This window comes from Carcharhinus amblyrhynchos, chromosome 3, assembly GCF_965287045.1.
Source record: "Carcharhinus amblyrhynchos chromosome 3, sCarAmb.v2.hapA, whole genome shotgun sequence".
In the NCBI taxonomy this organism is placed as follows: domain Eukaryota; kingdom Metazoa; phylum Chordata; class Chondrichthyes; order Carcharhiniformes; family Carcharhinidae; genus Carcharhinus; species Carcharhinus amblyrhynchos.
The window spans coordinates 1,168,361-1,193,594 of NC_137326.1; the positions used below are offsets into that span (position 1 = coordinate 1,168,361).

The following is a 25,234-nucleotide window of genomic DNA, read 5'->3' on the forward strand; positions in this document are numbered from 1 at the left end:
GTTCAGCAGATTCCCTATCTCATTCCTGTACTCTGTCTCATCATTGTTTGAAATCCATCCACTACGATGGTGTCATCAACAAACTTGAAAATCAAATTGGAAGGGAATTTGGCCACACAGTCATAGGCGTACAAGTATAGTAGTGGGCTCAGAGCGCAGCCTTTTGGGGCACTGGTGTTGCGGATCCTCGTGAAAGTGTTGTTGCCTATCCTTACTGATCGAGGTCTGTGAGTTAGGAAGTTCAGGATCTAGTCATGGAAGGAGGTGCCAAGGTCCGGGCCACGGAATTTTCAGATGAGTTTCATGGGAATAATGGTGTTGAAGGCTGAGCTGTAGGCAATAAATAGGAGTCTGACATAGGTGTCCTTATTATTTTATGTACCTGGCCTTAGTTCCAAAATCACATAACCTGGTGTCCTGGTCCTTATTGATTCCTTAACCAACGTCACTAAATAAACAGATTTGTCATTACCCAAAAAGTTAAATCCTGCAGATGCTGGAATCTGAAACAAAAACAGAAAATGCTGGAAAATCTTTTCCAATTTCCTTTGCCCTCAACTCTGATGAAGGGTCATCCAGACTCAAAACGTTGGCTCTATTCTCTCTCCATAGATGCTGTCAGACCTGAGATTTTCTGATGGTGCCGTCAGCAAACTTGAAAATCGAGTTGGAGGGGAATTTGGCCACATAGTCACAGGTGTATGAAGAGTATAGTAAGGGGCTGAGAACAGCCTTGTGGAGGCAATGGTGTTGAAGATGATCGTGGAGGTGGTGTTGTTGCCCATCCTTACTGATTGTGGTCTGGGGGTTAGGAAGTCTAGGATTCAGTTGCAAAGGGAGGAGCCCAGGCCACAGAGTTTGGACATGAATTTCATTGGATTAATGGTGTAGAAGGCTGAGCTGTAGTCTATGAATAGGAGTCTGACATATGTGTCCTTGTTATTTAGGTGTTCCAGGGTTGGATGCAGGGCCAGGGAGATGGTGTCTGCTGTTCCAGCAGTGTCGTACTGTCGTGGATCCAGGCAATCCGGGAGGCTGGAATTGATTTGTGCCGTGACTAACTTTTCGAAGCACTCGATAACAATGGATGTCAGAGCCACCGGCCGATAGTCATTAAGGCTTTTCTTTGCTACTGGGATGACGGTCATCTTTTTGAAGTAGATAGGGGTCTCAGATTATTGTAAAGAGAGGTTGAAGATATCTGTGAATACTCTTGCCAGCTGATCCATGTAGGATCTGAGTGCTCTAACCTCAGGACCAGGAACCCTTGCTACTTTATCGTTCATCACCGTTATGCCAATTACAGTGACAAGACAAAGTGCTAGGAAAACAGATGCTGAGCTGGCAAGGGAACAATATGGAGAGTTGATCAAAGGCTTGATGAGTTTTGTAAAAGGTGGTAATTTTTATGGTGTAAATTCCAAAGGGTAGAAAACTGGGCATCTGGAGGCAGAGCCAATGGCAGGGCAGAAGGTGCTGAGAAAATTATTGGAACTATAAGCTGACAGATGGACTTCAGTTTCACCCAAGAATCTTAAAATAATTGGCTGCTGATAAAGATCTATTAATTTTCATTTTCCAAAATTCCCTAGATTTTGGTAAAACTCCACTAGATTGGCTAATGGTAAACGTAAGTCATCTATTCAAGAAAGGAGATAGGCAGAAAGCAGGAAACTACGACCCAGTTAGCCTAATATGTCAGGAAAAATGCTAGAATTGATCATAAACGGGTTATAGCAGAGCACTTGGAAAACCCCAATATAATCATGCAGAGTCAGCATGGTTTTGTGAAAGGGAAATGGATTGAACTAATTTAAGCAACATGTGGTGTACTTGGATTTCCAAAAGACATTTGACAAGGTACCATAACAAGTTATTTCACAAAGAGCTCATGGTGTAGGGGGTAGAAGATCATGGATAAAGCTTAGCTAACCACAAAAGGCAGTTGATACTAGATCAGTTGTTCATTTTAAATTTGAGATATTTAATTTTTTAAGCCAAAGGTATTCAGGAATATAGACCAAAGGCAGGGATATGGAGATAGGCTGCAGATCAGCCATGATCTCGTTAAATGCTGGAACAGGCTTGAGGGGCTGAATGATGTTTCCTGTGTAGCTAACTCGATAAAACATTGATTAGGCCACAGCTCGTCTGCTGCGTGCAGTTCTAGAAAGAGGTTTTAGCATTGGAAAAGGTGCAGAGGAGATTTACAAAAATGTTGCCTAGGCTGGAGAGTTTTAGTGATGAAAAGGGATTGGAAAGACTGGGATGGTTTTCCTTGGAGCAAAGGAAACTGAGGGGGACATGACTGAGATGTATAAGATTATGGAGAGGCACAGATGGAGTAGACAGGAAGAAACTTTTCCCCTTGGTGGAAGGATCAATGACCAGGGGGCAGAAATTAAAAGTAAGAGGTTTAGAGCAGATGTAAGGAAAAGCTTCTTCACTCAAAGGAGGTTTTTGAGCAAGAGTCAGAGTCATTGACAGCAGGGTTCAATTCCATTTTGCATCTTCCAAATTGACATGACTGAAGATCTCCCCTGAGGTTTATTAAATCTAACTATTTGGTACTTTATGGAGATGTTTGTCTTGCTCTGAAGATAGAGGGTAGCAGTGGAAAGGTGTGTTGCTAAATGGAGGGCTGTGACAAGGAGTGTTCCTCAGGGATCAGTGCTGGGATCTTTGCTATTTGTAATATATATAGATATATAAATAATTTGGAGGAAAATACAACCAGATTGATTAGTAAGATTGCGGACGACACAAAGGTTGGTGGATTTGCGGATAGCAGTGAGGACCATCAGAGGATACAGCAGGATATCGATCAGTTGGAGACTTGGGCGGAGAGATGGTAGCTGGAGTTTAATCCAGACAAGTGTGAGGTAATGCATTTTGGAAGGTCTAATACAGACTGGAAATATACAGTAAATAGCAGAACCCTTAAGAGTATTGATAGGCAGAGGGATCTGGGTGTACAGGCACACAGGTCACTGAAAGTGGCAATGGAGATATAGAAGGTAATCAAGAAGGCATACGGCATGCTTGCCTTCATCGGCCGGGGCACTGAGTTTAAAAATTGGCAAGTCATGTTGCAGCTTTATAGAACCTTAGCTAGGCCACACTTGGAATATAGTGTTCAATTCTGGTTGCCTCACTACCAGAAGGATGTGGAGGCGTTGGAGAGGATACAGAAAAGATTTACCAGGATGTTGCCTGGTATGGAGGGCATTAGCTATGAGGAGAGGTTGGAGAAACTTGGTTTGTTCTCACTGGAGCGACAGAGATCGAGGGGCAACCTGATAGAAGTCTACAAGATTATGAGAGGCATGGACAGAGTGAATAGTCAGAAGCTTTTTCCCAGGGTGGAAGAGTCAATTACCAGGGGACACAGGTTTAAGGTGCGAGGGGCAAGGTTTAAAGGAGATGCATGAGGCAATGTTTTTACACAGAGAGTAGTAGAACATAGAACATTACAGCGCAGTACAGGCCCTTCGGCCCTCGATGTTGCACCGACCAGTGGAACCAATCTAATGGCCCTCTAACCTAAACTATTCCAATATTATCCATATCCCTATCCACTGACCATCTGAACACCCTTAAAGTTGGTGAGTCCACAACTGCTGCAGGCAGGGCATTCCATGCCCTTACTACCCTCTGAGTAAAGAACCTACCTCTGACATCCGTCCTATAATTACCACCCCTTAATTTAATGCTATGTCCCCCTGTGTTAGCCATCACCATCCGAGGAAAAAGGCTCTCACTGTCCACCCTATCCAATCCTCTGATCATCTTGTATGCCTCAATTAGGTCACCTCTCAACCTTCTTCTTTCTAACGAAAATAACCTCAAGTCCCTCAGCCTTTCCTCATAAGACCTTCCCACCATACCAGGCAACATCCTGGTAAACCTCCTCTGCACCCTTTCCAATGCCTCCACATCTTTCTTATAATGCGGCGACCAGAACTGTACACAATACTCCAAGTGCGGCCGCACCAGAGTTTTGTACAGTTGCAACATGACCTCACGGCTCCGAAATTCAATCCCTTTACCAATAAAAGCTAACACACCGTACGCCTTCTTAACAACCTTATCAACCTGGGTGCCAACTTTCAGGGAGCTATGCACATGTACCCCGAGATCTGTCTGCTCGTCGACACTACCAAGAGTCCTTCCATTAGCCCTATATTCTGTAATCCTGTTACTCTTACCAAAGTGAATCACCTCACACTTTTCCACATTAAACTCCATTTGCCATCTCTCGGCCCAGCTCTGCAGCTTATCTATGTCCCTCTGCAAACTGTAACATCCATCCTCACTGTCTACAACTCCTCCGATTTTGGTGTCGTCAACAAATTTACTAATCCATCCTTCTACACCCTCATCTAGGTCATTTATAACAATGACAAACAGCAGTGGTCCCAAAACAGATCCCTGAGGTACACCACTTGTAACTGAACTCCAGGTTGAATATTTCCCATCAACCACCACCCTCTGTCTTCTATCAGCTAGCCAATTCCTGATCCAAACTGCTAAATCACCCTCAATCCCATGCATCTGCATTTTCTGCAATAGCCTACCATGGGGAACCTTATCAAACGCTTTGCTAAAATCCATATACACCACGTCAGCTGCCTTACCCTTATCCACCTCTCTGGTCACCTTCTCAAAGAACTCGATAAGGTTTGTGAGGCACGACCTACCCTTCTCAAAACAATGTTGACCATCCTTAATCAATTTATTTCCCTCTAGATGATTATAAATCATAAGAACATGAGAAATAGGAGCAGGAGTAGGCCATCTAGCCCTTCGAGCCTGCCCCACCATTCAATAAGATCATGGCTGATCCGAAGTGGCTCAGTTCCACTTTTCCGCTTTCTCCCCATAACCCTTAATTCCCTTGCTTACCAAAAACCTATCTACCCGTATCTTAAATATATTTAGCGAAGTAGCCTCCACCACTTCAACAGGCAGAGAATTCCAGAGATTCACCAACCTTTAAGTGAAGAAGTTCCTCCTCAACTCCGTTCTAAACTGCTCCCCCCTTATCTTGAGGCTGTGCCCTCTAGTCCTGCTGTCCTTTCTGGGCAGGAAGAATCTCTCTACCTCTACCCTATCCATCCCCTTCATTATCTTATACGTCTCTATAAGATCCCCCTCATCCTTCTGAACTCCAACGAGTACAGACCCAGTCTATTCAGCCTCTCTTCATAGTCCAACCCCCTCATCTCCGGTATCAGCCTACTGAACCTCCTCTGCGCTCCCTCCAAGGCCAAAATATCCTTGCACAAGTGCAGCGACCAAAACTGCACACAGTACTCCAGCTGCGGCCTCACCAGTGCCTTGTACAGTTGCAGCAAGACCTCCCTGCTTTTATATTCTATCCCCCTCGCTATAAAGGCCAGCATCCCATTCGCTTTCTTGATCACCTGCAGACTGGGTTTTTGCGACTCATGCACAAGGACCCCCAGGTCCCTCTGCACCGTAGCATGCTGCAGCTTTTCGCCCTTTAAATAGTAATCCCTCTACTATTATTTCTGCCAAAGTGGATAACCTCACACTTGCTAACACTGTACTCCCTATAAATCCTATCCCTTATATTTCTTTCCAAAACTTTGCCCACAACAGAAGTAAGGCTCACCAGTCTATAATTCCCAGGATGGTCTCTACTCCCCTTCTTGAACAAGGGGACAACATTTGCTATCCTCCAGTCTTCCGGCACTGTACCTGTAGCCAATGACTACATGAAGATCAAAGCCAAAGGCTCTGCAATCTTCTCCCTCACCTCCCAGAGAATCCTAGGGTAAATCCCATCTGGCCCAGGGTACTTAGCTATTTTCATACTCTCAAGAATTGCTAATACTAGTGGGTGCCTGGAACTCGTTGCTGGGGGAGGTAGTGGAAGCAAATACAGCAGTGACTTTTAAGGGATGTCTTGACAAGTATGTGAATAGGATGGTGGGAATAGAGGGATATGGTCCCTGGAAGGGTAGGGGGTTTTAGTTAAGTTGGGCAGCATGGTCGGTGCAGGCTTGGAGGGCCAAAGGGCCTGTTCCTGTGCTGTAAATTTCTTTGTTGTTTGACCTGTGGTTTATAATGTTCACTCTCAGATTACATTGCAAAAGAAGTCAGCGAAATGCAGCAGGCAAGACCAATGATGAAAAAAAAGGAATCTGATCAGCTTGAGGTTTTTTGAAAATTCATTTTCCAGTCTTAGATATCAGTGGTGTGGTTTGTAATATTGCCCATCGCAGGCTGCCATCTTACACTGCTGCAGTCTGCATGGTGAAGCTGCTCCCATGATATGTACTGAAGAGAGAATGTCCCAATGATGAAGGGACAGTGAGAAATACCCATCAGTAACAATCTGCAGCGAGCCAATCAGCATCCTAAAGTAAAGCTGTCAATTATTTGAAAATATTGCACTCCCTCAGGGTCAGACCCAGGTTGTCTCTACACCAGCTGATCCACTTGCTGTGCAATTCCAATATTTACAGCACTACTTTGATCTTCATTCTTTTTGATAGTTTGGTGGCTTACTGCAGCAGAACCACCACTATCACATTCCTAGCTATTCAGTGTGTCAAATTTGAAATGCAGCCTGGTGTAGGGTAAAGAGACAGCCACTGAAGCATACGTATACACAGCACGGTTTGTACATTGCCACAGTTACACAGGGATGAATCACAGTGTCCTCTCTGGAAGAGGTTGTTTATGCAGGATCAGACTCCACTGTTCAGTTTGACCCATTCATCGCTTGGACCTGGGATCATCAAGCAGGTGCAGATTCTGGACTGAGTGGTTGGCATTGTGTCACAGGCCTGCAGAATTGGCCACTTTGTGATGAGGCTGATTGCTGGGTGGGAGGTGATGTTGGCTTCCAGTGGCAAGTATGGATTTCTGTGCTCTCTTTCCAGCAATCGTGCTGTGCTGGTTTTAGGATGGATTTGTGATGGCGCAATGCTGCAGGGAGCCAGTGTACGTTTGTGGACCGGATTGCTCCTGAGATGTTCCTCATGGTCTCTGTCAGCTGGACATCTACCAGTTTGCAGCATGCAGAGCACAGTACTGAGCTACTGAGTAGCAGACAGCCAAAGGGGAGGGTCTTAAAGTTCTGCCATTAGTTCTCTAAGAGCTTCCGGTTAGTTTGCTGATGAGATTGTTGAGAGTCTCCAGTTTAGCTGAGACTTTGTACAGCACAGAATGAGCAAAATAGCAATGGGACAATCAGTCGGGTATCTTACCCACAGCAACAACACTATCAGAACAAACATGTTTTATTTCAGCAAACCTGTTACAAAGCCCAACATTAATCCTCCTGTTGCTCTGGTAACGTGTAGTTGAACAATAGCAGTGATGGGGTGGTGGAGAAAAAAAGGAGGGGGGGGGAAAAGAGAAAGAAAGGAGGGGGGGGAGAGAGAAAGAAAGGAGGGGGGGGGAAGAGAAAGAAAGGAGGGGGGGGAAGAGAAAGAAAGGAGGGGGGGGAAGAGAAAGAAAGGAGGGGGGGGAAGAGAAAGAAAGGAGGGGGGGGAAGAGAAAGAAAGGAGGGCGGGGGGCAGAGAGGAAAAGTGTGCTGAGGTGGGGTAAGGGGGGGTGTGAGGGAGGGGCAATGGGGGGGGAAGAGAGAGCAGGAGGAGTTTTATTACTCAGGTTGTATAGGAACACTCAGGAACGCTGAGGAAGCAGTGAAACTGTTTTAAGGCATGGTAGGTGGTTACTGGGGGAGATGGGGGTGTCACCCACGTTGGGGAAACATGACAAGGCCGCAGTTTTTGAATTAATTGCATCTTTGACATCAAGACAAATTGAGTGTGGATGTGACATCTTAGCTTATAAGCATGACATCGGTGAGGCATCTTGGAATAGTTTAGGTTAGAGGGTCATTAGATTGGTTCCACTGGTCGGCGCAACATCGAGGGCTGAAGGGCCTGTACTGCGCTGTAATGTTCTATGTTTTTCCCAGCATTACAGTTCACAGTGCTTCAGTGATTCTCTTATTTGCATTCTGTCTGCAAAAGGATCAGATGTTCTTGTTTAAAAGACAGGTGGAGCACTGCTGGGAACAGCATCCTCTTCCAGCTCTCATACAACTGAAGCTGCTAAAGAAATAGAAGTGTGAACCAGCACCTTGTGTGCAAATACCTGAGGTATCCAAACCACGGCACAAACAGCATCAGCTGATCTCTCCAGTCACCTCTCGAGTCACTGACCTGATTGAACGTTGTCCGCTCCTTATCTGTCCCCTTTAAGGTTCTGCATAGTTTAAGTCGGACAAAGATTTCTGCACCTCCACTGAATTCCGACAAACATACCGACTACTTTCAGTTATAGCTGAACAAGTAATTAGTTCGCAAGATCACAGATCAACTCAATCACAGATCAGTAAATGCTCCTAACACTCGGCCCAGGTAATTAACCAGTTGTCTCTCTCTCTCTCAGGCTGACTGATCCACTGGATTCCAGCACTGTCCCTCTTTACTTCCCTACATTTTTGAGGCTTTTAAAAGTGATCAGAGTACAGCCAATCAATTATATCGGTCCATTTTCCTGCAGTTTGTTGTCTCTGTGGATTTTAATTTGGTTCATAAGCAGAGTTGATTTTGCGATATCAGTGAGAGTGGGGTGGAAGAGATTACCCAAGTTTTATACAGTGCGGGTATTTTTGAGAGCAGAAAAGCTGTCACTGCTTCAACTGAAACACGGAGCTTTAATTTTTGGATTTTCTAGGCAAGGAGCTATGAGCAAGTTTCTCCCTTACACCAGGAAGCTCAGGAAAATGATGCGTCTTTTGGTAAATTCAAAGATTGGAGCATCAGGGTGTAGTTTTGAACACGGAGTCACGTGGACCTGTGCGTTTCAGATCTTCCCAGGATCTTCCTTCAACATCACAGTCCTGTTAAACACCAACTGCAGAGGAAAAAAAAACATCCACAAGAATTATCTCCCAGCAGAAACTGGTACATTTCAGCAGAAGCTAGATGATCAATAATGTGACTATCACCTTCAACACTCACTCCCTCCACCAACCACACACAGTCTCTGCCGTGTGTACCGCATACAAGATACACTGCAGCAACTCAACAAGGATCCTGCAACAGCCCTTCCAAACCCAACTCTACCATTTAGAAGGCCAAGGATATGTGGGAACACAACAACCTGCAAGTTCCCCTCCTAGCCCCACGCCAGCCTGACTTGGAAATATATCACCATTCCTTGATTGTCACTGGTTAAAAATCCTGGAAGTCCTTCCCAAACAGCTCTGTGGATGTATCTACACCACACGACTGCAGAGGTTTAAAGCAGTGGCTCACAGGCAATTAGTTATGTAGAACAAATGGTGGCCTCACCAGAGGTCCAAGAACGAATGAAAAAAGAGTCACAATGAATCAGAGAAGAATCATAGAATCCTTAAAGTGCAGAAGAGGCCATTCGGCCCATCAAATCTGCATTGCCTCACAGAGCATTTTACCTAGGCTCGCTCCTTGTAACACCACATCTTTCCCATGGCTAACCTAAGGGGCAATTTAGCATGGCCAATCCACCTAACCAGCACATCTTTGGACTGTGGGAGGAAACTGGAGCACCTGGAGAAAACCCATGCAGATACGGGGAGAAAGTGCAGATTCAAGAACATAAGAAATAGGAGCAGGAGTAGGCCACCTAGCCCTTCGAGCCTGCCTCGTCATTCAATAAGATCATGGCTGATCTTAGTTCTACTTACCCGCCTGCTCCCCATAACCCTTAATTCCCTTCTTGATCAGAAATCTATCTACCTGTGACTTAAACACATTTAACAAGGTAGCCTCCACCGCTTCAATGGGCAGAGAATTCCAGAGATTCACTACCCTCTGGGAGAAGAAGTTCCTCCTCAACTCTGTTCTAAATTGACTCCCACTTATTTTGAGGCTGTGCCCTCTAGTTCTTGTTTCCTTTCTAAGTGGAAATAATCTTTCTGCTTCTACCCCGTCTAGCCCCTTCATTATCTTATATGTCTCTATAAGATCTCCCCTCAGCCTTCTAAACTCCAATGAGTAAAGGCCCAATCTACTCAATCTCTCTTCATAAGCTAACCCCCTCATCTCCGGCACCAACCTGGTGAACCTTCTCTGTACTCCTTCCAAGGCCAATATATCCTTTTGCAAATAAGGGGACCAAAACTGCACACAGTACTCCAGTTGCAGCCTCACCAGTGCCTTGTACAGTTGCAGCAAGACCTCCCTGCTTTTATATTCTATCCCCCTCGTTATAAAGGCCAACATTCCATTCGCCTTCCTGATCACCTGCTGCACCTGCAGACTGGGTTTTTGCGATTCATGCACAAGGACCCCCAGGTCCCTCTGCGCAGTAGCATGTTGTAATTTTTCACCATTTAAATAATAGTCCATTTTACTATTATTCCTTCCAAAGTGGATAACCTCACACTTGCCAATATTATACTCCATCTGCCAGATCCTCGCCCACTCACTCAGCCTATCCAAATCTCTCTGCAAACTTTCCATGTCCTCCACGCAATTCGCTTTCCTGACTCCACACAGACAGTGACCCAAGATTGGAATTGAACCCTGAAACTGTGAGGCAACAGTGCTGACCACTGTGCCACCACTGCACTGGGCTGACTCCTGGTTGCTGGGAACTGCCCTAACAAAATGCTTCATGAGAAGCTTGAACTGTGCTCATGGGGAGGACACACAGGTGGTCATATTAAATTGACTGCAGAATATAAAAGCGGCACTCAGATTCCTGCGTGAATCAGTCAGTGAATTAAACAAAAGGAAAGTCGAGTAGCTGAGCTGCACTCTGCTTTCACGTGAGGATGGGTTGTGACTGAGTGCAGTGCGACTGAGACACCAATGGTGACACTAAAGTAAACACATTATCATCTTCACCAGGCCCCATAACATTGTTTACAGTTCAAGCTCTTTACATGAGCAGCATCGGTGATTATCATACAACACTATACTCACCTTCTGGTCAGTGCTGTCCAAATCCACCGAGAAATAGCCAACACGCTCAAACTGAAACTTGTCAAGTGGTTTGGCATTTTTTACAGATAGATCCAGCATCGCATTATCGATCACCTTCAGGGAGTTCTAGAGAGAGAAAGGACACAGTTACTTTATAAAGTCTGAGAGAAGTAACTTTAAAGTGTTTCCAGGAACAGATACACCACGAGCTTTCACCTATAAAGAAAATAAAGTGGAGTGAAAAAGGAAGTTAGGAAAGCAAAGAGAGGTTACAAAAAATATTGACAGGTATAATCAAGGAAAACCCAAAAATGCTTCACTGATACATTATGAGCAAGAGAATAACAAAGGAAAGGGTAGGGCCTATCAGAGACATATATGATAGGCTGGGCAAATGGGCCAGGAAATGGCAAATGGAATTTAATGTTGGCAAGTGCGAGGTGGTCCACTTTGGTAGGAATAATGGTAGGAAGGATTATTACTTACGTGGCGAAAAACTGCAGCAGGCGACGGTGCAGAGGGACCTCGGGGTCCTTGTGCATGAGTCGCAAAAACCCAGCCTGCAGGTGCAGCAGGTGGTCAGGAAGGCGAATGGGGTGCTGGCCTTCATAGCGAGGGGGATTGAATATAAAAGTAGGGAGGTCTTGCTGCGGCTGTATAGGGCATTGGTGAGGCCGCAGCTGGAGTACTGTGTGCAGTTTTGGGTGCCGTACTTATGCAAGGATATTTTGGCCTTGGAGGGAGTGCAGAGGAGGTTTACTAGGCTGATACCGGAGTTGAGGGGGTTGAGCTATGAGGAGAGGCTGAATAAACTAGGCTTGTACTCGTTAGAGTTTAGAAGAATGAGGGGAGATCTCATTGAGACGTATAAGATGATGAATGGGATGGATAGGATAGAGTTGGAGAGACTCTTCCCGCTCAGAAAGGATAGCAGGACTAGGGGGCACAGCCTCAAGATAAAGGGGGGGGGCGGTTTAGAACGGAGTTGAGGAGGAACTTCTTCACTCAAAGGGTGGTGAATCTCTGGAATTCTCTGCCCGTTGAAGTGGTGGAGGCTGCCTCGCTAAATATTTTTAAGAAGCGGGTTGATGGGTTTTTGATAAGAGAGGGGATTAAGGGTTATGGGGAGAGGGCGGGAATGTGGAACTGAGCCACGACAGATCAGCCATGATCTTATTGAATGGCGGGGCAGGCTTGAAGGGCTAGTTGGCCTACTCCTGCTCCTATTTCTTATGTTCTTATCTCAAAGAAGCCAGGTGTCATTGTCTAGCCAGACCAGTGTCTTCTGGTTCCCTCCACTGGTGCGCACGTGTGTGTGTGTGTGTGTGTGTGTGTGTGTGTGTGTGTGTGGGTGGGTGGGTGGGTGGGTGGTGAATAAAAGCAGCTGGAGGTTTTCCACATTGATAACATTATAACATTATAACATAAGAAATAGGAGCAGGAGTAGGCCATCTAGCCCTTTGAGCCTGCCCCGCCATTCAATAAGATCATGGCTGATTTGAAGTGGATCAGTTCCACTTTCTCCCCATAACCCTTAATTCCCTTGTCTATCAGAAACCTACCTACCCGCGACTTAAATATATTTAGTGAGGCAGCCTCCACCACTTTAACAGGCAGAGAATTCCAGAGATTCACCACCCTTTGAGTGAAGTTCCTCCTCAACTCCGATCTAAACTGCGCCCCCCTTATCTTGAGGCTGTGCCCTCTAGTCCTGCTGTCCTTTCTAAGCGGGAAGAATCTCTCTACCTCTACCCTATCTATCCCCTTCATTATCTTATCCGTCTCTATAAGATCCCCGTGATAAAGTGTGATACAGTACTGGAAACAGTGTGCCTGCACAAAGGAAATTAACCAACTTTTGCAAGAATATCTAAAACTCTCTATCTGACTGTGGAAATCAACCAGCCAAAAAAAAGGAATTTGATGAGATCAACTCCACTTTCTCCATAACCCTCAACTCCCTGTCTATCCAAAATCTGTCTACCTCATCCTTGAATATATTCAATGCCCTCCAGCATTCTCAGAAGAGAATTCCATAGATTAAAGACCCTCAGAGAAAACAATTATCATTATCACCTGTCTTAAAAGGGTACTCTTTGTATTCTTGTAATGTATAATCTGATTCTAGACTCTGAATGGAAACATCCTCCTGGTATCTACCCGATCAAGTCTGCTCAGGATCTGATGTTCAATAAGATCACCTCTCATTCTCCCAAACCCTATAGGTATAGCTCCAACTTGTTCAAATTTTCTCCAGAAGATAAACCCCTCATCCTAGAAATGAGTCAAGTGAACCTCTTGGACAATTATATATTTTTTCAATAAGGAGGCCAAAACAGTATAGAGTGTTCCAGGCGTGGTCTCACCAAAACCCTGTACAGCTGCAGTAAAACTCATAGAACGTAGAACATTACAGCGCCGAACAGGCCCTTCGGCCCACGATGTTGCGCCGACCAGTTAAAAAACAATGACCCTCTAACCTAAACCAAACCCTTTCCATCCATAAACCTATCCACGGATCTCTTAAACGCCCCCAAACTAGGCGCATTTACAACTGCAGCAGGCAGGGCATTCCATTCCCTCACCACCCTCTGGGTAAAGAACCTACCCCTGACATCCGTCCTATAACTACCATAAACTCCCCTATTTTAAATTCCATTCCCCTTGCAATAAACAGCAACATTCTCTCTCACTTCCTAATCACTTGCTGTATCTGCAAACCAAACTTTCCTGATTCATGTACCTGGGCACCCAGATCCCTCTGTACGTCAGAGTTCTGTGATCTCTCTATGTAAACAAATGGCTGCTTTTCTATTCTTTCTGTTCTCACACTCCCATCTACCACATTTTGCCCACTCAGTTAACTATCTTTATCTTTTTGCAGACACTCTACCTCCTCTGACAGCTTACTTTCCTACCTACGAAAGCTGCACACATTCAGATACAGAACCTTTAATTCTGTCTTTTCACCATATTTGCAATCTCTTGCCTTATCTGCTGGAGCACTCTTAAATGTTCTCTGTCCCTTCCTGACCCACTCCAGTTATCATCACCCAAATTGTAGTCTGCTCTATTACCTCATTGTGTCCTTTAGATTTACTGCATGTCCTCTCGAATAATGCCTTTCCTCACTATTTAGTTTAAAACTCTCTCCACTACAATGCATGACTTAGAACAAAGACAAGTACAGCTTGTGTCTGCCTAAACTAAAACAGTATGCACTTTGTGGACAAGTCCCCAGGACCGGATGGAATGCATCCGAGGGGTCTGAAAGAAATGGCAGAGGTGATAGTGGATGCCTTGGTGGTTATTTTCCAGACGTCGCTGGATTCCGGGGAAGTGCCGGAAGATTGGAAAACAGCTAATGTTACGCCGTTGTTTAAGAAGGGTGCCAGGCAAAAGGCGGGGAATTATAGGCCGGTTAGTTTAACGTCTGTGGTAGGTAAAATGTTAGAATCTGTCATTAAGGAGGAAATTGCGAGACATCTTGAAGGGAATTGCTTGATAGAGCAGACGCAGCACGGTTTCGTTAAGGGGAAGTCGTGTCAGGCAAATTTATTGGAGTTCTATGAGGATGTGTCTAGGGCGGTGGATAGAGGAGAGCCGGTGGGTGTGGTCTTTCTTGATTTTCAGAAGGCGTTTGACAAGGTACCTCACAAGAGGTTATTGCAGAAGGTAAGGGGGCATGGAGTTGGGGGTAGGGTGTTAGCGTGGATAGAGGATTGGTTGTCAAATAGGAGGCAGAGAGTGGGGGTTAATGGGTGCTATTCGGATTGGCGGTTGGTGACTAGTGGAGTGCCCCAGGGGTCGGTGCTGGGGCCTCAGCTATTTACCATTTATATAGATGATCTGGAGGAGGGAACCGAGTGTATGGTGTCGAAATTTGCTGATGACACCAAGATTGGTGGAACAGCAAATTGCGCGGAGGGTGTGGAGAGTCTGCAGAAGGATCTAGATAGGCTGGGCGAATGGGCCAGGAACTGGCAAATGGAATTTAATGTTGGCAAGTGCGAGGTGGTCCACTTTGGTAGGAAGGGCTATTACTTACATGGCGAAAAACTGCAGCAGGCAACGGTGCAGAGGGACCTCGGGGTCCTTGTGCATGAGTCGCAAAAACCCAGCTTGCAGGTGCAGCAGGTGGTCAGGAAGGCGAATGGGATGCTGGCCTTCATAGCGAGGGGGATTGAATATAAAAGTAGGGAGGTCTTGCTGCAGCTGTATAGGGCATTGGTGAGGCCGCAGCTGGAGTACTGTGTGCAGTTTTGGTCGCCGCACTTACGCAAGGATATTTTGGCCTTGGAAGGAGTGCAGAGGAGGTTTACTAGGCTGATACCGGAGTTGAGGGGGTTGAGCTATGAGGAGAGGCTGAATAAACTAGGCTTGTACTCGTTAGAGTTTAGAAGAATGAGGGGAGATCTCATTGAGACATATAAGATGATGAATGGGATGGATAGGATAGAGGTGGAGAGACTCTTCCCGCTCAGAAAGGACAGTAGGACTAGGGGGCACAGCCTCAAGATAAAGGGGGGGCGGTTTAGAACGGAGTTGCGGAGGAACTTCTTCACTCAAAGGGTGGTGAATCTCTGGAATTCTCTGCCCGTTGAAGTGGTGGAGGCTGCCTCGCTAGATATTTTTAAGACGCGGGTTGATGGGTTTTTGATAAGAGAGGGGATTAAGGGTTATGGGGAGAGGGCGGGAATGTGGAACTGAGCCACGACAGATCAGCCATGATCTTATTGAATGGTGGGGCAGGCTCGAAGGGCTAGATGGCCTACTCCTGCTCCTATTTCTTATGGAGCCTGTATCCTTCCATTGCTATCCTATTCCTGCATTGCCAGGACACTGGTCCCTGCATGGTTCAGGTGAAACCAACTGAAATGTTACAGCTCCCGATTTCTCCAGTACTGACGCCCCATGAATCTAAATCCATTTCTCCCACACCAGTCTTTGAGCCATGCATTTATCTCTCTAATCTCATTAATCCTATGCCAGTTTGCTGGTGGCTCAGTAATAATCCTTGGATGACCTTTGAGGTTTTGCTTCTTAATTGAGCCTCTCTGCAGGCGCTTATCCAATTCCCTTGTGGAAGTCACAACTAAATCTGTCTCAATCACACACTCAGGCTAGCTCTTCCTGATTCTAAGCACTCACTACCTGGAAACATTTTCCTCATGTCGCCATTGATTCTTTTGCCATTCAGTATACATCTTTGTCCTTCTTCTGACCTTCTCATCTCCATGGAGAATACTCCAGCTTCTCCAATCCATCCTCATAACTGAAGTCCCTCATTCCTGGAGCTATTCTCATAAAGTTTACTGCACCTTGATCTGGAACTCCCTTCCTAACAGCACTGTGGGCGTACCTATCACTACATGGACTGCAGCAGTTCAATGCAGTTCCTCACCACCACCTTCAAGAAAAATTAGGGATGGTCAATAAATGCTGGGGTTGCCATTGAACCCACATCTCAAACACATTTTAAAAACTCTCTCTGAAGTCTTCACATTCTATCTAAACTGCAGTACCCAGAACTGAATGCAATACTCTAGTTGAGGTCAAACCAGTGCTTTTCAAAGCTTCATCAAAAATTCCTTACTTTCAGACTCTATGCCCCTATTCATAAAGTTCAGTATTCCATATGCCTTTATTGTTTTCTCAACCTGTCCTGCTGCTCCACTAATCCATGTCCTCTAGAAGCCTCACACTTCACAATACTGCCAAGTTTTGTGTCATCTGCAAATTTTAAAAATCGTGCCCAGTATGCGCCAGACTGGGTCATTAATATAAAAGCTGTAATCTCAGACCTAGCCTCCTGAGAAACGCACCATAAACCTTCCTCCAGAATAAAAACAACTGCTCACCAATATTCCCTTTTCCTATCATTCTGCTAGTTCCAGAACCACGCTGCCACTGACCCATTTATTCCATAAGCTTCAGCATTGCTGACAAGCCTGTTATGTATCAAACACCTTCTGGAAGTCCGTGTACATTAAGTGATTACCCTTATCAACCCTCTCCATTACCCCAGAAGACTCGATCAAATTTTCTTCCTCAATCTTCCTGAAACTTTTCAGCTGTGCTGCTCATGTTTCTCAAACCCTCAAGCCTCTGCAACACCCAATGATTTAGCTCCTCCTGAATGTGACTGACTTTCAAGCCTTTCTCTTTCTGATCAGACACATCTAGACCACCATGATGAGAAGGAAAGGCTAATTCTGAACTTTTAACCTATCCCAAGTCCCCAGTACTGCTCACTCTCCAATACCTTCACCCTGTTGAACCTTCCATCACAGAATAGTAGCCACGTTCCACAGATCAGTTGTAGATACTCACTGGGTTAATGTCACTCAGGAAGCCTCCGGGCACCTCGCTGGCATCCTCAGGACATTTATGGAGGAAGCTACAAAACACAAAATAAAGAGATTTAAATTCCAATTTCAGATAATATCCATTCTGCTCCTGCATCTTCCCAAAATATTCCCCAGTAAAACTGTTTAATACCACAAAACAATTCTTCCCTCCTACCCTGAAGAATCAGATCCCACCCCATAGTAAAAACTCAGTCTTCCCTGAATCAAGAACAGGAATGGCAGCACGGTGACAATGCTACTGGGCTCATAATCCAGAGACCAGAGTTCAAATCTCACCTTGGCAGTTGTATTAATTAATACATCTGGAATTAAAAAGCTAGTGTCATTACTGGAGATCAAGGAAGTACTGGATTGTTATAACAACACACCTGGTTCGCTAATGTCCTTTAGTGAAAGAAATCTGACATCCACATAGCAATGTAGTTGACTCATAACTGTCTCCGAAATGGCCTAGTGAGCTGTTCAGTTGTATCATCAGCGGCAGAAAGTTTAAATAAAAACTAAACTGAACAGACTGCCTGCCAAGTAGTTACGCACACAGCTGACCCAGCAGAGTCTACCGACTAACAACTGCAAGAGCTACCCCCCAGACTCGTCAACAATAGCCTGACATAGTCAATATTCACAGAATCATCTCAGTCCCAGACTCCTCCATCACCGGCTAAGTGCTGTCCCACTGGCAGGACAGACACACTAGAGGCGGTGACACAGTGGGCGTACAGTTAGGACAGAGTTGCCCTGGGAGTCCTCAACATTGATTTCATGAAGTCACATGGCATCAGGTTAAATATGGACAAATAAACCTCCTGCTGAGTAGCCAACATCCTTCCTCAAATCAGTCAGTATTCCTCCAGGTTGAACACCATTTGGGAAGAGGCACCAAGGGCAGCAAGGACACAGAATATTCTCTGGGTGGGGGACTTCAATGCTTATCACCAAGAGTGGTATAGTAACACCACACTGATCAAGCTGGCTGATTCCTAAAGGGCATGGATGTCAGACTGGGTCTGCAGCTGGTGGTAACAGAATCCACGGGAGAGGGAAACCTATTTGACCATACACACCAATTTACCCATTCTAGATGCATCAATTCATGACAATATTGATAGGAGTAACTGGCACACAGTTCTTTAGGTGACAAAACCTACTTTCATACCAAGGACACACTTCATTGCATTTGTCCTGCCCATTAGTTTATTCTCTCAATCATTAAAACTAGCAAAAATGTTAGCAGCATGCTACAACCTGCTCAATGTTCAGTTTAGACTCTGTAAGGACATCATTACAGCCTCAGTCCAAACACTGAGGAGAGGGCTGAACACAATTGCCCTTGATATCAATGCTTAGCTCAGGAGCCTGAGCAAAATGCACAGACAGTGGGTTCCAGGTCATTCCCACTCATTGCACTAAAAAATTCTTCCTTGCGTCCTCCCTGCTTTTCTTATCCCAAAAAAAGGGCACAAAACCTTAAAATTAGAGCCAGATCGTTTTGGAGCGATGTGGTATAGATGAGTGGAAATCAAGGAGAATCTCCTCAAAAGCAGCTGGGTGCTGAGAGAAGTGGAATTTGTTTGAATGGATATCCACCATTTTCTGTCGATTAAGTATGTCAAGAGATGTGGAGCAAAGGTGCAAGACAGAATAGAGGCAAGCTTGTAGGGCTGAATGGCCTCCTTCTCTTCCTGCATTTCTATTTTTACACTAATTGTCAACACTGGCCAATAATCACCTCAGTCCCTGTAGTCCCAAAATGTGACATGTAGGCTTTTGTGTGCAGTGCAGGCACCCACCCCTCGCTCCGGCTGAGCACAGTGATGGGCACCCCCGCGCCCCCCCCCCCCCCCCCCACCCAGCTACATCACACAAGTGCCCTCAACTTACAGTCTCTCATAAAGCCGCAGTTCACAGATTACAGGATTCGATACCCAGTGAATAAAAGCATTCGGTTTTGGCGCAGTGTCCGATTTCTGACAAGTTGCTTCCAGTTCGACCACTTTCCCGTTCTTATTCTGTAAAGCGCAAAACACAATCAAGTGAAACCATCCCCATTGCTTGGATCCACTTGTTTGGGCCTTCCCTAAAGAGTGACATGGCCCTCCCACCCCCCACCCCAACTTTAGCAGCCCCCTCCCCAACACCCGCCCACCTCAGCACCCCACTCCCCAACACATGCCCCCCCACGACCTCCCCCCCCCACCCCACCTCCCCACAACCACCACACAGTGCAGGCCCACCTGCCTGCAAACCCCTCCCCATTCCCCTCAGCTCAGGCCCACCATCACTCCCTTCCAAACAGCACAGCCAGCACTGCCACCCCACACAGTGCAGGTCTCCCCCCACTCCCAAACCCACCACACAGAGTGCACATCCAAAGGAAGCCAGTGTGTGAGAGAGACACATGGATAGAGTGCAGCATAAACACAGGTGATTACTGCACACCCATTGAGGACACAGAGTTGCAGCATGGGAGCAAACAAAGCACCAATTTCTGGGTGAGTCCCAGCTCATGGTTAGGATTGTGTGTTCTCAGATATTGCTTCTTGCCTGCACTGGTGATGAATATTTACCTTGATAAGTTTTTGCACAGAGATGACAAAGCCAGCATGTCGAAGTCCAACTGATTGCTGAGGAGTCAGTCGTTTGTAGCCCTTCTCCATCACCTGCACATGAAGCAAACGTACATAGAACATAGAACATTACAGCGCAGAACAGGCCCTTCGGCCCACGATGTTGCGCCGACCAGTTACAAAAACAATGACCCACTAGCCTATACCAATCCCTTTTCGTCCATAAACCTATCCAGAGATCTCTTAAACGCCCCCAAACTAGACGCATTTACAACTGCAGCAGGCAGGGCATTCCAATCCCTCACCACCCGCTGGGTAAAGAACCTACCCCTGACATCCGTCCTGTAGCTACCCCCCCTTAATTTAAAGCCATGCCCCCTCGTGCTAGCTTTCTCCATCCGAGGAAAAAGGCTATCACTATCCACCCTATCTAAACCTCTAATCATCTTATATGTTTCAATAAGATCCCCTCTTAGCCGCCTTCTTTCCAACGAAAACAACCCTAAATCCCTCAGTCTCTCCTCATAGGACCTCCCCACCATACCAGGCACCATCCTAGTAAACCTCCTCTGCACCCTCTCCAACGCCTCCACATCCTTCTTGTAATGCGGGGACCAGAACTGCACACAGTACTCCAAGTGCGGCCGCACTAGAGTAGTGTACAGTTGCAACATTACACTGCGACTCCTAAATTCAATCCCCCTACCAATAAACGCCAAGACACCGTACGCCTTCTTAACAACCTTATCTACTTGATTCCCAACTTTCAGGGATCTATGTACACACACACCTAGATCCCTCTGTTCATCCACACTATTCAAAGTCCTCCCGTTAGCCCTATACTCGACACATCTGTTGCTCCTACCAAAGTGAATTACCTCACACTTCTCCGCATTAAATTCCATCCGCCACCTCTCGGCCCAGCTCTGCAACCTATCTATAGAACGTATGTCAGCATCAGTGACTTACAGCAAACTGAGGGGTCAGAACAACCACACAGAGATCTGAGTCAGCAGCACGGAGTGCATGTGATCCTGGCCCTGAGAGTGCGGCTCACACAGGTTGCTGCTTGCAGAATGTGACTCAAAGGGATGTTTGACATGCGGGAGTTTGACTGGAGTATAGTCTCATCGCAATTCACCCTTCTACAGCCCAGCTGGCTCAGGATGTGGTAAAGAGCCAAGAAACAGAAACACTGTCAACAGAGAGTCTTACCTCTCGGAAATCAGACTGTTCGATGTAGATGATGGAAGTGATGGGCACAGTGTGGAATCCCTTACTTTCATCTGCTGGGAAGTTTGGAACAGAGACTTCGAGTGGCTGAAAGAAACAGACAGCATCATCAGGATAAGTGGCACAATTTACAACGCGCCCCATCCCCTCACACACAGTCAACACACCTCACCGTGCTGTGTACACAAGGTCTCGCTTCTCCTTGCATGCAGACACACCACCCCACATACACACTCACTGCAGTCCCACACACACTGACACTCACCGGGGTACGGGTCCCACACACACTGACTCTCACCGGGGTACGGGTCCCACACACACTGACTCTCACTGGGGTACGGGTCCCACACACACTGACTCTCACTGGGGTACGGGTTCCACACACACAGTGACTCTCGCTGGGGTACGGCTCCCACACACACTGACTCTCACTGGGGTACAGCTCCCACACACACTGACTCTCACTGGGGTACAGGTTCATAGAACATAGAACATAGAACATTACAGCGCAGAACAGGCCCTTCGGCCCACGATGTTGCGCCGACCAGCTTTTAAAAAAAAACAACACTAACCCACTAATCTAAACCAATCCCATTTCGTCCATAAACCTATCCACAAATCTCTTAAACGCCCCCAAACTAGGCGCATTTACAACTGCAGCTGGCAGGGCATTCCAGTCCCTCACCACCCTCTGGGTAAAGAACCTACCCCTGACATCAGTCCTATAACTACCCCCCCTTAATTTAAAGCCGTGCCCCCTCGTGCTAGCTTTCTCCATCCTAGGAAAAAGGCTATCACTATCCACCCTGTCTAAACCTCTAATCATCTTATATGTTTCAATAAGGTCCCCTCTTAGCCGCCTTCTTTCCAGCGAAAACAACCCCAAATCTCTCAGTCTCTCCTCATAGGATCTCCCCTCCATACCAGGCAACATCCTGGTAAACCTCCTCTGCACCCTCTCCAAAGCCTCTACATCCTTCCTGTAACGTGGGGACCAGAACTGCACACAATACTCCAAGTGCGGCCGCACCAGAGTTGTGTACCGTTGCATCATGACGCTGCGACTCCTAAATTCAATCCCCCTACCAATAAACGCCAAGACACCGTATGCCTTCTTAACAACCTTATCTACTTGATTCCCAACTTTCAGGGATCTATGTATACATACACCTAGATCCCTCTGCTCCTCCACACTATTCAAAGTCCTCCCGTTAGCCCTATACTCAACACATCTGTTATTCCACACACACTGACTCCCACTGGGGTACAGATCCACACACGCTCATTCTCAATGGGGTTCGGGAGCCTAAGATGGGAACAGAAACTGTCAGGGAAAAGCACAAATGAAAAGTGGAACTCGTTCAAGGAACGCATACTGCGTGTCCTTGATAGTTATGTCCCTGTCAGGCAGGGAGGAAATGGCCGAGTGAGGGAACCATGGTTCACAAAAGAGGTTGAATGTCTTGTCAAGAGGGAAAAGGAAGTGTATGTAAGCATGAGAAAACAAGGTTCAGTTGGGTCACTCGAGGGTCACAAAATAGCTAGGAATGAGCTAAAAAAGGGTTTAGGAGAGCTCGGTGAGGGCATGAGAAATCCTTGGTGGGTTGGATCAAGGAAAACCCCAAGGCTTTTTACTCTTATGTGAGAAATAAAAGAATGACCAGGGTGAGGTTAGGGCCAGTCAAGGATAGTAATGGGAACTTGTACATGGAGTCAGAAGACATAGGAGAGGCGATGAATGAATACTTTTCTTCAGTATTCACTAAGGAGAGCAGCCAGGTTTTTGAGGATGAGAGTGTGATACAGGCTGATAGGATGGAGGAGTTAGATGTTCTGAGGGAAGATGTATTTGCAATTTTGAAAAACCTGAGGGTCAATAAGTCCCCTGGGCCAGATGGGATATATCGTAAGATTCTTTGGGAGGCAAGGGATGAGATTGCGGAGCCTCTGGCTTTGATCTTTGGGTCCTCACTGTCCACGGGGATTGTGCCAGAGGACTGGACAGTGGTGAATATTGTTCCTCTCTTCAAGAAAGGAAATAGGAATGACCCTGGTAATTATAGGCCAGTTAGTCTTACTTCAGTGGCCAGTAAGTTAATGGAAAAAGTTCTGAGAGATAGGATTATGACCATTTGAAAAGATGCAGCTTAATCCAGGATAATCAACATGGATTCGTGAGGGGTAAGTCTTGCCTCACAAATTTGATTGAATTCTTTGAGGAGGTAACTAAGTGTGTGGCTGAAGGTAGAGCAGTTGATGTCATATACCTGGATTTTAGTAAGGCGTTTGATAAGGAAGGATGTAGAAGCTATTGAAAGGGTACAGAGGAGATTTACAAGGATGTTGCCTGGACTGGGAGGCATGCCTTATGAAGTTAGGTTGAGGGAGCTGGGACTCTTTTCCCTGGAGAGACGAAGGTTGAGAGGCGACCTGATAGAAGTTTATAAAATGTTGAGAGGAATAGATAGGGTGGATTCTCAGAGGCTATTTCCCCGGGTTGAAATGGTCGCTACGAGAGGACACAGATTGAAGGTGCAGGGAGGCAAGTACAGAAGTGATGTTAGGGGTAAGTTTTTCACTCAGAGGGTGGTGAGTGAATGGAATCGGCTGCCGTCAGTGGTGGTGGAGGCAAACTCGCTGGGGTCTTTTAAAAGACTTCTGGATGAGTATATGGAATTTAATGGGATTGGGGGTTATAGATAGGTCTATAGATTGGTAGGTGTTGATGTGATTGGCGCAACTCGTGGGCCGAAGGGCCTGTTTGTGCTGTAGTGTCTATGTTCTGTAAGGTTCCACGTGGTCGGCTCATGAAGAAAGTAAGGAGGTGTGGGATAGAAGGAAATTTGGCCAATTGGATAAGTAACTGGTTGTCTCATAGAAGGCAGAGGGTGGCGGCGGATGGAAAATTTTCAGACTGGAGATCAGTTACCAGCGGTGTACCACAGGGATCAGTGCTGGGTCCTCTGCTATTTGTGATTTTTATCAATGACTTGGAAGAGGGGGCTGAAGGGTGGGTCAGTAAATTTGCTGATGACACCAAGATTGGTGGAGCAGTGGATGAGGTGGAGGGCTGTTGTAGGCTGCAAAGAGACACTGATAGGATGCAGGGCTGGGCCGAAAAATGACAACAGTTTAACCCTGATAAGTGCGAGGTGATTCATTTTGGTAGGACAAACTTGAATGCAGATTAAAGGGTCAACGGCAGGGTTCTGAGGAATGTGGAGGGACAGAGAGATCTTGGGGTTCATATCCACAGATCTCTGAAGGTTGCCACTCAAGTGGATAGAGCGGTGAAGAAGGCTTATAGTGTGTTAGTGTTTATTAACAGGGGGTTTGAGTTTAAGAGCTGTGGGGTTATGCTGCAACTATACCGGATGTTGGTGAGACCACATTTGGAATATTGTGTGCGGTTCTGGTCACCTCACTATAAGAAGGATGTGGAAGCATTGGAGAGAGTGCAGAGGAGATTTACCAGGATGCTGCCTGGTTTGGAGGGTAGGTCTTATGAGGAAAGGTTGAGGAAGTTAGGGCTTTTCTCCTTAGAGCAGAAGAGGATGAGAGGTGATTTAATAGAGGTTTATAAGATGATGAGGGGGATAGATAGAGTGAACGCTCAGAGACTATTTCTTCGGGTGGACGTAGCTGTTACTAGGGGGCATAACTATAAGGTTCATGGTGGGAGATATAGGAGGGATGTCCAAGGTACATTCTTTATTCAGAGAGCAGTTTGTGGTGTGGAAGGCACTGCCTGCTGTGATAGTGGAGTCGGACACTTTAGGAACTTTCAAGCGGTTATTGGATAGGCACATGGAGCACTCCAGAATGATAGGGAGTGGGATAGCTTGATCTTGGTTTTGGACCAAGCTCAGCACAACATTGAGGGCCGAAGGGCCTGTAGTGTGCTGTAATGTGCTTTTTATTAATGTTTCCACACACACTGACTCTCACTGGGGTACGGGTCCCACACACACACTGACTCTCACTGGGGTACGGGTCCCACACACACACTGACTCTCACAGGGGTACGGGTCCCACACACACTGACTCTCACTGGGGTACGGGTCACATATACACTGACTCTACTGGGGTACGGGTCCCACAC

General features: G+C 46.2%; 1 protein-coding gene across 1 annotated transcript in view; it reads right to left on the reverse strand.

Annotated features, from left to right (window-relative positions):
• Window positions 1-7,559: 7,559 nt before the first annotated feature.
• The window catches only part of qars1 (glutaminyl-tRNA synthetase 1), a 63,223-nt gene continuing 45,548 nt past the window's right edge, over window positions 7,560-25,234 (reverse strand). Inside the window, exons 19-24 of the mRNA XM_080218602.1 lie at window positions 21,115-21,219; window positions 19,900-19,992; window positions 19,214-19,341; window positions 17,295-17,361; window positions 10,962-11,087; window positions 7,560-8,904 (exon numbers count right to left, since the gene is read on the reverse strand). Of these exons, the coding sequence (XP_080074728.1) occupies window positions 8,854-8,904; window positions 10,962-11,087; window positions 17,295-17,361; window positions 19,214-19,341; window positions 19,900-19,992; window positions 21,115-21,219 (570 nt within the window). The 3' untranslated portion in view covers window positions 7,560-8,853. The remainder of the gene's footprint in view (window positions 8,905-10,961; window positions 11,088-17,294; window positions 17,362-19,213; window positions 19,342-19,899; window positions 19,993-21,114; window positions 21,220-25,234) is intronic.